This window comes from Pelobates fuscus, chromosome 10, assembly GCF_036172605.1.
Source record: "Pelobates fuscus isolate aPelFus1 chromosome 10, aPelFus1.pri, whole genome shotgun sequence".
NCBI classification, from domain to species: domain Eukaryota; kingdom Metazoa; phylum Chordata; class Amphibia; order Anura; family Pelobatidae; genus Pelobates; species Pelobates fuscus.
Window position 1 is genome coordinate 83,463,965 of NC_086326.1, and position 17,983 is coordinate 83,481,947.

Genomic DNA, 17,983 nt, shown 5'->3' on the forward strand with positions numbered 1-17,983 from the left:
GAATTAAAGGGTGCTACATAAAAACACATTTGTTTTTTAACATCTGGAGAGCCATTATTGGAACTGCATATTTAAAAAAATATTTAATAGAAGTTTCACATGTCAAGTTTTTTTTTCCCAGCACATCTGTATGGTAATAACAAACTACTTTAGATACTGAGATAATAATAATATTTTTTTATACAATGGGTGATACTGTACGAGAATGAAAGATATTGTATGATTACTTTCATATGATTATTATGAACATATTGTTCTCTAGGCTTGTCTCCTGAACGGAGATATAAAGGATCTCACAAACTGAGAACGGAGAACGGAGAATCTCACAAACTGAGAACGGTGAAAGGATCTCACAAACTGGCAAAAAGAGTGTGATTTCTTCTATGGAAGCAAGAAAAAGTATTTCTGCAGTTTAAAAGAAACCAGACTCACATGTGAGAATGCTTATATAAAAACAGAACTTGGCATTAATGAAAAGTGTAGAAGCAGAACTAATGATCTGCTTTAGTAATTCAAAAATAAGTTGGACCCTTGGCTCTCAAGCATTAATGGTAGTCATCAGCTGACGAATTGCTAATCATTCCAGACATATAAAATGATTGATAGAGAAAGTTTACCTATCATTGCTATACTAAGAGTGTCTGATTTATACTCTTTTGTAGACAACTACTAGCGTGACTTTGTATCAGTAAGATGCATAAGAGTGGAGTTCTGAGGTGGTTGTGTTACTTCTAGATGCCAATATAATACAGAACACCCAGCCGCTGCAAATGTACTCAAATCTATTTGTATTACTGTAAGCGTCACGTTTTTTTTGGTTGTTGTTATGGTTTTGTTTTAACAAACAAACAAGACTCCTAAAGCACCTTAGCTTACTAAAACACTTTATGTGTAAAGAGTATGTCTTCTTTTTTTTTTCATTTTGGAAATAGTGCAGATTTCAATAGAAATTGACACTTTTATAAACTATTCTGGTTACACTCCCCTGGCTTTTCAAGCAGACAACAGTTACTGTTACTTCCTAGTTTGGATTTCTTAAATGCAACTCAACTCAAGAGGCTGCAATTGCTCAGAGCACTTGCCTTGCAAAGACTTTTCATTGAGCTGCATTTGGAAGTCTGTGATTGGACAGTCACAGACAGTATGGGCGGGCTTAGAAGAGGAGGGCTTGCAAAGGCAGCAGACAAGAGATGTGCAGTTTTTACAAACTGTTTTAGATATAATGCCAATAAATGCATAATTAAATGCATGCAAGTTTTCATTTGTGGTATATCTACTAAACAGTTATTATTTTTTATTTTGTATTTGGAGTGTCCCTTTAATAAACTGCAAGGCCTTCAATAAGTAGAAATTTTACTCCACAGATTAGAACCAATTCTTTGGTATAGACATAAATTCCAGAATATGGCTAGAAAAATAAATTATTAATTTACATTTACCTTGTTTATGTCAAAATAGAACTTTAATAAAATTGTAGCTGAAATCGGTGATTTATCTTGCACAGAATAAATATCCTGGTCCATTAATATACATCATTGTTTATAAATATGTTTGGAAAAGGCAGCAAACAAACCATACATTTATAAACTAAGGATTTCCTAAAATCAACATAAACAATAGAAGGTATTTTTCTGTGAAAACATTCCATTTATTTAGAGAATTGTTGCAAATCAGCTTGAGGTGGTCTGCAACTCTGTCCTCAGTCAGTAACTATCTGAGCATGATCTGCATTGTAGTAAGATAAGAGTGAAGAATCGCCCATTAATCTCAGCCATGAAAACCTTACCAAAACCACAATGGATTCATGCAAGGGTCCACTTGTTTTCACACTCTCTTTGCCATCCTCAACCGCATAGTCCCATTCCAAGCCCATTTCTATAAATGTCCTTGACTTGTTCTCTTTTCCTTTGGCATTTAGAATAAAATTGCCGCTTGCTTGGTTTTTAATTGCTGCAAGAAAAGGAGACAAATGTATTGATTAAATTCAATTCTGTCAATGGCATTACAAATAAAACAAGAGTGGTCAAGCATGATATAACAAAATATGTGTTTAAAATTTACAGACCAAGCATCGTTCAATGCATTTGGGACTAGAAATCACAGAGGAGGCAGCAGCTATTATAAAGTACAAAACTGTATATATTACATTGTATATATACTTGAAATGGATTACATTATATTAATATATTACATTGTATATATTGAAATTGATTACATTATATACATTATATTTATATATTACATTTTATATATACCTGATATTGACCTCATAATGTGCGGTTTTTAGCATGACAAGCTGCACTTTAAATCCACTTACATGGGCTCAATAAATTGCTTACAGAATATTCATCTCCACATATGAGTACATCTGTATAAATCAATGGGTAATATATAATAATTGAACCTTTAAGACTAATGAAGGCAATACACTGGGGTGAAAACCGAGAGGGCTTAGGGAATATATCCAATAATATTAACAATAATTGAAAACTATAATGATATTGTGCAGTTTTTCTCTGTTTTAGTAGCCAATACTGTATAGATTAAATCTGCTTTTAAGTTTAGTATATACTTATTTTCATTTGTAGAAGATGGGTATAATATGGACCGTGTACTGCTCGGATGATGTTGCTGTTGACAGAAGTGCTTCCTTAATGATCATAATTTGCAATGAGTGAAGCCATTGATCACCGAGATGACCTACCTGCATGACCATTTGCACTTCCCCACTCTGTTTTATTTTTTACATTGCAAGAACATACTCTGCACAGAAACCAGTCGATTATACATTAAGTCATTTACATGTCTCACAACATTACCTTGGCAACAAATACAATAAATGTCTTTCCTATGGCAACAATAACTGTTCTAAAATAAAAGCAATGAGATATGCTAGAATCCACTGTGCAACAAATACAAAAGTGAATGGCCTATTTTCACTATTTCATACTGGTTGTCCTTTGATATTACCGAGGTTATTGGTAGAGGTTTCTGTCTCTTCAATGTGGATGTGTCTTGCTCCCGCTGGGATTTCGAACATTTTTAGAACTCCAGCTGCAATGACAAATTAAGGCGTTATTTTTATTTGTTTTAATTTGGTGGATCAATATATATGTTTGAATATTTGGTAAGCAGGAAGGGATTCATATTACTAAAATGATAAATACATTATGATGGTATAATATGAAAAGAATAGATTGAAATTTGTTTGCTGCACTCCTGCAAGGCATCTCCATATAGCTTCAAACGCAAATGGAGTGCTTTAAAACAGAGTAATTTATTTGCATATAGGATCAACACAAGGGTAAAAAAAACAACAACAACAAAAAAAAGGAACTAATCAACATTGAATTCTGAAATAGAAATTTTACTTTTCTGTACTTATGCAGTCAGTTCTACTCCCACAATACACAGATTGTACTTGTGTTCTACAAACATGTCCTTAAACTGAGGAATACATATTAGGTTTATTGGTGGAGAAAACATGTCATGTGGAAATCAATTCAAGTTCTACCTCTCCAGAGACACAGCAAATTACTTTTACCATCATTAATACAGTATTCATTTGCGTTTTGTACCAATTGTCTGAGGAATATAGGCTTACAATCACCTGAAGCACATATTGAAAAAAGACAGCATGGGTGCTGTCACTACAAGCAACACACAAGTACACAACTCTGTATATGGAACTCTAGCACAAACGACATTCATTCCATGCTGTTCCGTTTTATAGCTGAATTAGCTCACGTCAAGTCAGCCACTCCAAATCTCATCTAAAATGCACACTTTCATGAACGGACAATCACGCAAAGCATCATGGGTGTTTTAGTTCTACAACATCTAGGGATGTTCCTTTTGGGCATCCCTGCCCTAGACATTCATTGACTGTTGTTGTTCTAGCAAGTCTATAGAGCAGGGCTGAGCAAATTATAGATCCGCACATGTTGTGGAACTACAATTGCCATGATGCCTTGCCAGCATTTAGAATGGTAAAAAGACTCATGGAAATTACAATATCTACCATTTGCCCACCCCTGCTCTAGAGCATTTATCAGCAGTTTTGTACCACTTGCTGTAGAGCGTTTATCAGCAACTGTCCCATTTGCCTACCCCTGCTTTAGAGCATTTTTCATGTTTCATTTTCTGTTACACCAAAGAAACATGAATGAGCAATAGATATTAATTTATCATTGCCTTGAGGAATTTACTAGTAATACTCCAAAAAAATTACGAGGCTGTAAATCGTCACTGTATACAGTGTATATCACATTTTACCATTAAAGGTGAAAAACAAGATAAACAAAATTAAAATGTAATCAACAAGTAAAAAAAAAATAACTTAACTTTCACTATGTGCTTCAGCCTCCCAAGGTTGCCTCTAAACCATCACCATTAGGCGAATAAGGCATTCAGCTGGGGCGCCGGCCTCTGGGGGACTCTGTTAGTGAGAATGTGTAAGGGACTCCGTGTGTGTGTTAGTGAAAGTGTGCAAGTGGCAGTGTGTGTTAGTGAGAGTGTGCAAGTGACACTGTGTAAGTGACTGTGTGTGTGTGCGTGTGTTAGGGAGAGTGTTTAAGTGACAATGTGTATGTCGGTGAGAGTGTGTGTGTTAGTGACAGTGTGCAAGTGACACTGTGTAGGTGACTGTGTGTGTGTGTTTGGGAGAGTATTTAAGTGACAATGTGTATGTCGGTGACAGTGTGTGTGTTAGTGACAGTGTGCAAGTGACACTTTGTAAGTGACTGTGTGTGTGTGTGTGTGTGTGTTTGGGAGAGTGTTTAAGTGACAATGTGTATGTCGGTGACAGTGTGTGTGTTAGTGACAGTGTTCAAGTGACACTGTGTAAGTGACTGCATATGTGTTAATGAGAGTGTGTAAGTGACAATGTGTATGTCGGTGAGAGTGTGTAACTGTTTGTTTGAAAGCGTAACATGAAAGTATGGTAGTACAGTCTTTGGAAGCAAAGCCTCTGAGACTATTGGAATACTAAACGGTGTGAGACTACTAAAAGTACTTTCATATTGTAAACAACTGCTTTATCATCTGAAAATCTTAGGATATCAGAGTCTCCACTTATGCGTGAATGAGGTCAGCATTCATTATATGCGCAATATTTGGCAAAACTACTGTATGTTTAACTTAACATAATATTTTTTGTTTCTTGGCTGTCTTTTCTCCTGAGGGGCTTACTTCATTTTATCTGTATTTTCCATTTCCCTCAAATTGTTCTGGACTTTTACCGGAATAATCCATTCATCAGGTTTACAATGTTGCCTCATTTGTAAGTATTGTGTTAAGCCCAATCACCCCTAAAGGATGATATTACAGTACTATTTCTGTTCTCTCTGCGCGATCAGAGATTAAAGGAATAACATCTGCACACAAGGGTCACTCTGAAATTTTGGCAGGTGAGACCAATGTGACTTGTGTGGTACCCCTAATTGTTTGTCTAGTGCATGTACAGTGTGTCTGTCTAGCGGGTGTCAGGTATGGGAAAAAAGGGGTGGCGGGGAGAAAAGAGGGGGGGGGGGAGAGGAGGAAGAAGGCCGATGTCATGTTTTGCCTCAGGTGCGGGGGTTATCCCCCTTTGTATGGTATGTTACGGTTAGGGGTGTCAGCAGCCAGTGCACTCAGATGTGTAGATATTTTTGTGTCTTGTCGCTTGAATTCATGTGTAAGTCCTCTATGGCCCTCAAGTCCTCCATCGGAGTGAACCAATTCTCCAGTGTGGGTGTTTCTTTGCAGGAATTACCTGTTTCGCTACGTTAAGGATCCTAATTGTGATCTTTTTTATATCTATTACTTGGTAATGTCGTGTGATGTAATAACATCGCAGCAGGGTCGAAGGGGGGGGGGGGTGGCTTATCAGCGAATTCCTGCAACATGCTGTGTATCCCCTTCCAGGAGTATTGAATCTTATCGAACTCCCACCATATATGCAGAGCCGTCCCTACCGTGGCTTCGCATCTCCAGCATTGTGCTGGATGTTCCGGGTTCATCCTGTGCAACATGTCGGGAGTGCATTACCAATGTGTAAGCAGTTTATAGGCCATCTCCTGGGTTTTGCTAAAGACGGAGCATCTGTGTGTTAGGTAGTATATTTTCTCACAGTCCCCATCGCTAAACCTACGGTCAAAGGATGTTTCCCATTTCGGTGACTCGACTGGGATGTGTGTCTACAGCGTGGAGTATAGAAAGGACACTCCATGCGGGAGCGGCTCTGGATCGATGCATACCTGTTCATATAACATGGGTGCGCGTTTCAACGCCTGTCCCTGTGCTAGTGTTTTAAGATAGCTAGTCAGCTGTTTGTATTTGAATGGTTTTGTAAAGTTCAGGGTTGATCCCCCAGTATATCGGGGAGGGTTTTCAGCCCCGTCTCGGGATGGATGTGGTGTAGTCTAGGCAATGGATCAGTGAAAAGGTCGCGGAATGTGTTAGGGTCAAGGCAGAGGCGTATGGTCAAGGCAGAGGTGTAACTAGAAACCACGGGGCCCGGTGCAAAAATGCCCTGGGGTCCCCCCCCATACATCTACCCCCCACCCTATACGTCCCCACCCCACACCTCTACCCCCACACATGCAGACAAACAGATACACACACACACATACAGATACACACAAACACACCCATACATACATACACACAGACACACATACATACACACACACATACACACAGACATGTAGACACACACACATACATACAGACCCCCATACACACAGACATACATCAAACACGCACACACATACATACATACAGACATACACCCAGATATACTGATACAGACATTCTCTATCACACACACACACACTTAAAAAAATGTAGTGACTTACCTGGGATCCAGTGGCTGCCTCATGCTGACGGGAGTCAGAGCTCCCACTCTGACTCCCTCCTCTCCTCCTGCGCGGTGCTCTGTTGGCTGGGAGGTAGTAACAGCTTCCTCTCGGCTCTGACATCATCACTGGGGCCCGGTTGCGCTCTTAAAGTGCTGCAGCGCTGACTGGGCCCCAGGAAATCCATTGCCATCGGGTGGCCCCAAGAGCATGGGCCACCTGATGGGCTCCTTCAATGCGGCATTTTTTCCGCTTGGTCGGGGCCGCACTAAAATGCTGGCGGCCACCCTGGTCGCAGGTGTCGACAGGGTGGCTGGGCCCCATGGAGTGACGGGTCCGCTCGCAGCTGCGACCCCTGCGACCGCGGTAGTTCCGCCACTGGATCAAGGCACGGTTGGAAGTCAGCGTTATGTATCAATGGGAGTAGTGATGATGGGTATGAAGTGAGGCCGTACCTTTCTGCTATCCCATGCCAGACCCGTATGGTGGCTTGTGTGTATAAGGATGTGTCCCTCCCAGCCCCCCCAGGTAGCCATGGGAATAGGGTTGCGGGTGCCCCTACACCTGCTTCCTCAACTGTGTTCCATAGTTTGTGTACTTTGTTTTTAGACCACTCAATTATCTGGAGGAGGTGACATGTGGCATAGTAGAGGAAAAAGTCCAGCATCGTCAAGCCTCCTATTTCCCTGGGCTGTGTGAGTAAGTTATATTTTAGTCTAGGACTTTTCCCGTTCCATACATACTTCCCTAGTGCCATGCATATGGAGTTGAAGTATGACTTCGGGATTAGGGTGGGGATGGCCTGCAACAGAAAGAGTAGCCAAGGGAGAAAGTTCATTTTGGCCACTTGAATGCGGCCCAGCCATAAAATGTGTGGATATGACCATTCCCGCATGTCCCTGTGCTCAGCATAGGGAATACATTTTCTGTGTATAAGTCTGTATTAGTCTGTATTAGTAGAAAGTGCTACTAGTAATCAGGAATGAAACCACAACAGGGCAAAGACTCTACATAGAGAGGAAGCTCATATGGTTCTGGCGCCTGTAGCCAGGCCTACGTCATTCCTGTGTGTCCAAAACGTGCATTTGCATTTGGGCCAGAATGACGTAGGGCTGGTTGTAACCGAAAATTGATGCTGAGATGTATGGTTGCAAAAAGACACAGAAGAGCTGTGTTCTGTCCCAAATTAGCGCAACTATGTTGCGGGTCAGGACCTCTTTTCTGATTGGCATCAACACTGACATGATTATGATAGCTAGACTTAGATTGCTGGCAAAATAAACAAGGCTATGAGGTTGGAGGAACGAACTGACACATTTACTCTATTATTATCTTTCTACAAGGTTTCATATATCAGTATAAGATAATAACTAAGAAAACTTTATAGGGATTTATTCTTATGGCTGACAGTCTAGTTAAGTACACAGTCTAATTAAGTACATTCTAAGAGTTGCCATAATTAATAGACTAAGCACTCAATATATGAACTTTATTATAAGAGCTATTATAAGTATAATTTAAATTAATAATGCTGGTAATAATGCTGTCCATGCTGGTTTCTGTGTTCTCCCTTCTATCTCAACAGAATATATAGGATTACCCTCTTGATCTTTCTGTGGAGTATGCAAAGAGTATTGAGTCATCATTTTCAATTTCCTACACATCTCCGACAAGAGGATGAATATATTGTATACTTGAAAATAACGTTGATTTATGGAAACCTGCAGAGACTCGTAAATATACTGGAAAACTGAAAGGATTTTTAAAAGTTTTATTTTTTTACTGTTGCTTTAACTGTTTTGTTTGACAGTTTTAAGGACTGTTTAATATATAAATCAGTCTGAAGTGAAACATTCTTCTAGCACAGTATACCAGCAGGAGATCTGTTTTTACTGACGGTTTTTAGTTAAGTTTACTTTATTACCATCTGAGCTATGGAAGTAATGAAACAACAGTTATGAAACTCTGCTATTGATACTGCTGATATGCATTATTTTATGTATCGTGATTTACGGCATAACAGTTTTGTTCTCCTGCCTGTTGATATTGAGATATAGTAGCATGAAAAATCTAAATGATTAGCGCGACTTGCTAATATGTTTTGCTGCTGATCATTTAAAAGAGGTGCCAGGTGGTAAAAATTGGGCATTGTGGCAGAAATATGACATTTTAAAAAAATGAATATAACCATATTGGTTTATTAAAACACCCCCCAACCCGTTTTAAGGATTGTTGACCACCTTGTTTGGCTAGCAGCACAGGCTGTCCACCACTACTTGATCTTTTCCTATTTCTCAGTGGAAGAACTGTTAAGAGCAGAAGCGGTTAACTACTAAGTGCAGGATGTTCTGTGAGCACATTGACCTCTAGTAGAACATTCAGCTGCAGAAGTGCACCAATTCTGCTTCACAAATATCTCTCATGGCACTAGAAATATGCAACTTGCATTTGCAAGTTTAAATTTCCGCTTGCCTACAGCAAATGTAAGAGTGCAAATGTTGAACCCTGTGTTATATTGCAATTAAAGGTGAATCAAAAATCTTGCAAGTGGCAGTACTAAAACAAAAACAGTGACCACTTTCTAGTGTTTTTCATGTTATTTGGACTCTCCTGTGTAAAGTATTTATCTTTACTTATTTTTAATTATCCACCGTGTGTCTAATAAAACTTTGAGTTTTAATCAATTGTATCCTGAGTCAATTGAAACAGGAAACATCTAAGGACCACAGAGGGGAACAAGTTTGGAGTGCCAAATACAACTAATAAGATATGCTGCTAGTCTGAGCCAGCTTAAGAAGTGGCTCATGACCATGTGAGTTGAACTAGTTATTGTTTTTAACTTACTTATTTGCTACGTTATTACCCTATATGCCAGTGATGGCGAACCTATGGCACGCGTGCCACAGGTGGCACGCCGGGCCCTCTCTGTGGGCACGCGGCCATAGGTTTGCCATCAATGCAGAGTAGGCACCTGCCTGTCTGAAATGGACTACTCTGCTACTCTGCTTCCATGGCAACGCTCCACACAGCATCGCACGGAGGACAGGGGAGCTGCTTCACAGATCCCTCCCCCTGCAGTGCTTACCACCACCGGACCACCAGGGATGGCTGTGTTCCCCCCCCCACCCACTTCATTAAAGGTAAGAAGGAGGGAGGGGGGATACTGACACACAGCACCCCTACCCCCCCAGAAGTACCCTTATCCCCCAGCAGTACCCCTACCCCCCCACAGCACCCCTACCCCCCCACACACAGTACCACTACCCCCCACAGCAGTACCCCTACCCCCCACAGGAGTACCCCTACCCCCCCACAGCACCCCTACCCCCCAGAAGTACCCTTACCCCCCCACACACAGTACCATTACCCCCCACAGCAGTACCCCTACCCCCAGCAGTACCCCTACCCCCCACAGCAGTACCCCTACCCCCACAGCACCACCCCTAACCCCCACAGCACCACCCCTACCACCCACAGCACCCTCCATCCCCCCACAGCAGTACCTCTACCCCCCACAGCAGTACCCCTACCCCCCACAGCAGTACCCCTACCCCCCCACAGCACCCCTACCACCCACAGCACCCCTACCCCCCACACACAGTACCCCTACCCCCACAGCAGTTCCCCTACCCCCCACAGCACCCCTACCCCCCCACAGCACCCCTACAGCACCCCTACCCCCATACATAGTACCCCTACCCCCCACAGCAGTATCCCTACCCCCCCAGCAGTACCCCTACCCCCCCAGCAGTACCCCTACCCTCCCACAGCACCCCTACCCCCGCCCAGCACCCTTACCCCCCACACAGCACAGCACCCCTCTCACACACACATTACCCCTCATACACACACACACACAGCACCCCCCACACACACAGCACCCCCCACAAACACACACAGCAACGACCCCACACACACAGCACCTCACACCTCAATGCAGTATGTGTGTGTATTCAACAGTCAGTGTGTGAGTTCATGTATTCAGCAGTCTGTGTGTGTGCGTGTATTCAGCAGTCTGTGTGTGTGTATTCAGCGGACTGTGTGTGTGTATTCAGCAGATTGTGTGTGTGTACTCAGAGGACTGTGTGTGTGTACTCAGCAGTCTGTGTGTGTGTGTGTACTCAGCAGTCTGTCTGTATGTGTATTCAGCAGACTGTGTGTGTATTCAACAGTTTCTGTATTCAGCAGTCGTGTGTGTATGTATTCAGCAGACTGTGTGTGTGTATGTATTGCATTTGTTGGAGATACTAATAAATATAAGCTTAATTTTATCTATTTATATCATTATTTAAAATTTGTATAATTTAACTCTCTGTGTTCTTTTAAAACAAAAGTTATTAGTTCAGACAACAGTACAAGTTGTTTTTTCTAAACTTAAACCTCAGTATTTGGGTTTAATTGCCATGTTGGCACTTTAAGGAAAAAAAGTTGGCATGTATTGCGATTTGGGCACTCGGGCTCAAAAAGGTTCGCCATCACTGCTATATGCGCTGTATTTCTATTTGCAGATTTTTTACAAGACTGCTTGGTTTATATGTACAAAGGATAAAGTAGTTTTAGAGTGCTCTCACCTACCACTTTTTGTTGTTTTATTGTATCATTTTAGATGTGATTAAGTGACTCACATTTGGTGATTGCAGCACTACATTTTTAAACCTCTTAACCTTTATTCTTGTTTATCTACACTTTCTACAGTGTGTTTGTCTGTTTCTGGGTGTAACACACTCAAAGGAGGATGGGCAACCAAACCGAACAGCCCAATTAATGGGATCCTGAGTATCAACACTACTTTAATGTTTTTAGACAATTAATATGCTATTGCTTTTGCAAGCTCAATACATTCTGATTTTTGCAAAGCAATTCAATGCTTGAATGATGCGACCTAATCCTTCCTCCACAACCATTTCCCCCATAAAAAAGTCCTCATTGTATGTAAACAACTCCCAAATAAGAATACCCAGACAGCGTACTTACACAGCTCAGCCACTGACAATATACTTTCACAACTCATCCAATGACAGTGTACTTGACAGCTAATCCAATAATAGCATACGTACAAAGATTAGCCACTGAGAGCATACATACATAGCTCAGCCACTGGCAGCAGAGTATGAGCCGAGTCGCTGGAAGCTTAGATTCCTGTATTAGATTAAGATACCCAAGTGGACACACAGTTCGTATATCACTGCATGCCTGTTGTCTCCCTGTCTGTTACCAAAAAAATAATAAAAATTGAATAGATTGCTATTTTTACAAAAAATATACCAGTCAATGTATGTAAGCAATAACAACTCTTTGACATCTGTTAAGTGACGGCTTAGAATACTTGGCATTAGTTTTATATAGCAGAGGATTTTGTTACCCCCTTCTTGACCAATAATAAGGCAGGGCTGTCACAACATCAAGAGACTTGTCTAAATCTAGCAAATAGTAGGTAAACAGGGCTGGGCTTTGTTGCAGACTTTTTGAGTACTAACGGATACATGTCTCTGAATGTTACCAGTTGTTCTTTATTACACATAAATAACATGTTACTATAAGAGACAACATCAAAATATAGCTGTGAACTATATAAAACAGAGATTTTATTGAAGTTGGATTTGCTTACCGGTTTGCTTTGGAGACTTGACCAATGTTCCTTTCACTGTTCGACAATGAGAATTATCTCCACCACAAACTCCACACTTGTCATCTTCTTTGAAGGAGCCAATTTCCTTATCACATCCAATGTGCTTTCAGGGAATAAACAATACAGAATTATAATGAGAAAGACTGGACAGCAGCCAACATATGTTTTAACTCAACTGAGCCTGACCTGCCCTGCTTCAGTACTCAGCATAATAAGGTTTTTGAGTTTGGAATTTGGATTACATATAAATTCTACCAACAAATACAACACTTCAAATTCCAAACTACCAATTTTATTGCCATTGATGGCAAAACATTAAGTTGTGAACAAACCAACTAACCAATTATTTAGCCAATTTGAAAAGAACTAGCCATGAGACTAGGTGTTCTTTAAATGTTATGGGATTGTAGAACACTTTTGTTATATAATTTACAACTATCACTCTGTTATGTATCCATATCCATATCGGCAGTCATGTTTTCATAGCAATATGCTGTTTGAATGCAAGGGCGTATTTGTGAGCAATGTTGGCGTTTGAATGTAGAGGCATATTGTGTGCACTGTCAGTGCTTGAATGTTGGGATATTTGCATTGCACTTACACAGATATGCACACACACTTAGATACACACAGACATACAGGTAACATATACACTTATACATATACAGATACACACACACAGATATGTACATATACTTAGATACATACAGATACACATGCAAAAGGTATACACACTCACATAGCTATGCACAGACACAGCTACCTCTACATACAGAAATACATAAAAGAAACAATTAATACAGATATAGCCACCCTCCTTTTTTCTCATATTTTGGGCGTAGGTGGGTGATTTCTGTCGGGTCCAGCAGGAGATGGCTGACTATGGCTGATGGGAGTCTAAGGGTCAAAATGTCCCTCCCCCTCCTGTGTGCCTGTTCATGCCTTCCTTCGCTATTGTGGCAGGACCGCTGTCTAACTGTGAATTGCCCTGTTTTATATGTGTGGATGTGCACTCCTAGTATGTGTGTTCCCCTTTTTACTATTCCTCTTTCTGTACTTTTGACCATAAAATCCTGCAATATACCTTTTCACCATGTGAGGAGGAGGGAATGGTGCTCCGTTCGTGTAATTAGACTATATGGTTTCGGGAAACAAAAAGCTGCACGAACCGGAGACCACCCTAGAGCTTGTTAAGCCTAATTGCTACTTTGTAGCAATATCCACCTCAGTGTTCTAAGTGTTCGTCTGGGTGGCCGCAATTCCTATAGACGACCACGAGGAGGTGGCCATCTTGTTCGCATAAACACAGGCAGCGGTGTTTGGTTGTCGAGTTCATGGTACTATTTTCGGATACTGAAACTCCCGAACACTGCTGGACTTCCATGATCACCTGTGTTCGGTTTTATAACACTTAGGAAAACATTGTTCGGTGGAATCATTCGTCTGAATGAGGTGAACAAGCTCCAGGGTAGAACTATAGATTTGGTGCGTTAGTTTGTTCACTTTCTTAAATGACCGAACTAGACCGACCGCAAGTCCTGATTCTTTGGAACTGTCTTGGGCATGGGACCATGCATGTGGTCGGTCAAACAAATGACTTCCAGGAAATTCCTGAAGTGATCTGGGTGATTTTTGGATTTGTTGGTCACCCAGATCATATCTATCAGAGGATGTAACTTTTGAGGGGTTTTATGTATTTTTAGGGTACTTTTGGGGTGTTTGGGAAAAAGTATGTTTTTTCTGTGCTTGGAGATAATTGGATTAGATGAGTACAGTTCCTGATCCAATTATCTCCCGGGCACAGAAGAGGGATTACCTGATTTTGTATGGGAGTGTCCTGGGAGTGTCCTGGACCTGAGAGCCAGTGTAAGTTTGTATTTGTTTTTACTATGGTTTTCTCTCAGGTCCAGGGGGGAGTGCCCCTTGCATGGGGACATGCATATAAGGCCAGTTGTGGCTGCCATTAAAGTATTCCAGCTTGTACTCACAGAGCTATGTGTCGTCTGGTTACTGGGAGGGAAAAGGGCTACTATTTAATCACTGTTCCAGTGTGGAGGATTCAACAGGGAACGTTCTTGTAAGAACTAGAGCTCCCAGGACAGAGTGTTGTCCAGTGCCTGGGGGTGTCTACAGCAAATTCCCCATTCAGCTCCAGGAGAGAGCGGTCCCAGGGCCCCAGTCAAGCCATGGCGACTGTGGGCAGAAGTGCTGCAGTTTGTCCCCTGTTCCAGCTAGGAAGCGGCCCTTGGCGGGGGTACCCAGCTGGGGTACAGGGAGCTCCTCTACAAATATAATGGTACCTTAATCCAGAATTATATTAACAGTTTTACCAAGTTTTGAAACCCAGCAACAATTTTGAGGTTTTTTTTGTTTAGTTTTTTTAACAGCGGGATAAGCAGGATAAATAAAATGTCATTTTAAATTTTGCATGCCAGAATTCTGTCTCATTTACAGTAAGCAGATCTGCAAATGGGGGGTTTAATATGAAGTAATTTCAGCTGTGATTCCCACTGACTCGAATCTGCGCTCAGTGTTTAGACTTTCTTTTAACACCATCTTACGAATCCCTAGGTTTGCCTGCTATAAATTTCCTTATACACTTGTGTCCTTTAGGGAATTTCAGGTCTGATCTGAAATATTCTAACAACATATTCTAGAGAAAATTCGAATTTAGAGTGCACTTATTTTAAATGGCTTCTTTTAAACTGATATATAAAAAACACACGCACACACACCGCTATCTACAGTACAGAGGTCACTTGTTGTCTTTTTTTGTCACCAACCAAATTAAGAATTCCTTGTAAAACATTAGTATGTAAGAAAGTCTCAGTCTACAGTGATTAGCATTAATGTCAGAATTTCACAAGGAGTGGAGTATCACAATAATTCTCAACAAGAATAATAAAGTGCTACTCCAAGCACCATGACCACTTCAGTGTTTTACAATGGCCATGTTTCTTGAGATAAAGAACTTTGTTTTTCCCGGAGTTGTAACTCCACCTGCAGCAGAGTCATTAGCCAGCTCAGCTAATGTTAAAACTGTCCATAGTTTGCATCCATCGTCAGCACATATAACATATAAACAATAACTTTTTTTTTAAGGTGGGGAAGGGGTAGGGGATATATGCAAGGCTTACTTCATCCAAAAACAGTGTTTTATAAAAATACTGGTTTGCTTGTGGTGACCCTTTATAAAACGGTGCTAAATCTACCCTGGAAAGTCCCTTCAATTGACAGCTACATCCAGACTGTTTATGACTTGCATAAGGCTATTTAATATTTACATCAAAAAAGACTTGATTGTTACATATTATTATAAACTGTACCGGCTGTATCATCAGCATATGATTAGTATGTTCATGACATTGGTGAACAAAGACAGAAACAAAAATAGATGACAAATATTTGTTTTCTCAGATTTATACCTGACTGAATATTGCACAACCACCTCTAGGTGTCATAAGTGAGTTGAAAAATAGAAGGCACTTTGTTTAAGGGACCACATATACACACACACAGCACAAGGGTTATGAAAGGAGACATTGTCTGACCAAAATGTAAATACCTAGAAGTATGAAAAGAACATAATGCAAAGTGATTTGACGAAGGACCGTTTCTGGAAATAAGATATGCCTTTTTAACCCAGATTCTGAAAGTTGTATTAATTGCAGTGGAAACTAAGCCAGGTCACATAAGGAAAGGCACTTATGTGCCGAACTTAACATATATGTTAATAGTTTGCACTGTGTGTGCATTACACAGAGGAACAACAAACTGGTTCATTGTGGGTAGTTTTTAAACAATACATTATGAGGACAGACTATCAGTAGTGTGAATTTAATTGACACACAACTTTACCGTTATAGCAGAATGAAGACTGATTATTATGATATTTTGTCTAAAACAAATGTTTAAATAAACATTTTTGTTTCAATATTTTTTTTCTAGTTATTTCACATTTTATAGAATAGCAACCTGAAAAAAACATCTATGGAGAAGTTACCTATATCAATCATGAAACCACATTAAATAGATAAAGTGTTGAATCCTCCCACACCCATGCAAGATAAGTGATGGCTAACCAATGGCATTCCGGTAGCGGTAAAGTATAGTATTTATGATACGCACAAGAACTGTAGATCACCTGGATTGTCAAAGGTAGGTCAATCAATAAACCATGTTACAATGTTTACACAACCAGCTGAAGAGTCACCAGAAGCTAAGGAGGATATTGATTCCTCTGGAATTTCGTCACGTATGTTGTGGAGGTTTGGGCTATTTGGGGGAAAGGGTGGTGCTATTGATATAAAAGGTGATACAGGTGTCATCTGAGGTTTACGAATACCATCTGCTGGCACAAATTGTGCATTAAGTAGTAAACGGTTCTGCTTGACAACCACCTATGAGTCAGCATCATGTAGAACAAAACATATAGGATTTTCCTCTAATTTTGTCTGTCATCATCCCCATATCTATTCCACATAATGTTCTGTGGTGAACTGAAACGTTGATTTTTACTGGTAACTACTGAATAAAAGCAAAGTTTCATTTTTTACATTATTTGAAGTGCTTTGAGTGCTGTCTTTAAAATTGACTTATTCCACATAATGTAATGTGTTATAGGCCCAAAGAGTAACATGTTTTTCCTTTTGCAAACAAATTTAATTCTCAAAATGCGGTCATTTTCCTATAATGCTATTATCAACCATGACCATTACAAGCCTCCTTTCCTCTTCTTTCATCCCAATACTATTATCATATATAATACTGCAGGCACTTGGCTTAAATACAATGTCTCCGTTCTTGAGGGTATATCATGTCACACAGGGTGTAAATGTAAAAAGGCATGGAAACCAGCAGGCTTTAGCTAAATAAGCAAATGCTTTACTCAGAATATAAGAAAAAATATAGGAAAAATATGCCCTACTTAAAAAAAAAAAAGTGACTCAAAGTATCCTTCAGAAGCAGTGTTTAGTGGGCCATTGTTTAGCAGCTGCAGTCAGACCCCTATCCAACCAGGAAGAAACTGCTATTGGAAACCTCTGCTCAAATAAATACTAATTCTAATCACTTGAATGAATAAGTGGAACTGCTTTGCAAACTGATAACATTTGAAAACTATGTGCAGCCTAGCAGAGCTACAGTCCTTTCATGAGTGTCCCCTTCTCTTTAACATTTATGCCTCACATAATGATGGCAAATAGGGCCAAATCTAACACCAGAACATAGACTGCCACCTGAGGTGGCAGGTGACACCTATGCTTAATCCTGCTCTGTCTGAGAGAAGATGCTCTATGCAAACTTGTGGTACCCAGCATCGCCCTTTAAGTTGACAGTCAAAGTAAACGGACACTTTGACAATACAATACTGATTTATAATTAGTCAAAGTCATATAAACCTACAGACCTACAAAAGTGGAGGAGAAACCATACGGTACTGAAGAGTGTGGTTTGACAACTAGTAGTAAGAACAGGAGAAATTATACTGCTCTGGATAGCATACAGTGACACCAATAAG

At 40.4% G+C, this 17,983-nt stretch overlaps 1 protein-coding gene across 2 annotated transcripts in view; it reads right to left on the bottom strand.

Moving 5' to 3' along the window:
- Nucleotides 1-17,983, bottom strand: part of ADAMTS14 (ADAM metallopeptidase with thrombospondin type 1 motif 14) — a 223,474-nt gene that overhangs the window by 45,345 nt on the left and 160,146 nt on the right. For both annotated transcript variants that reach the window (XM_063434909.1, XM_063434908.1), the window contains exons 14-16: nt 12,445-12,568; nt 2,971-3,054; nt 1,787-1,950 (exon numbers count right to left, since the gene is read on the bottom strand). In XM_063434909.1, the coding sequence (XP_063290979.1) occupies nt 1,787-1,950; nt 2,971-3,054; nt 12,445-12,568 (372 nt within the window). The remainder of the gene's footprint in view (nt 1-1,786; nt 1,951-2,970; nt 3,055-12,444; nt 12,569-17,983) is intronic.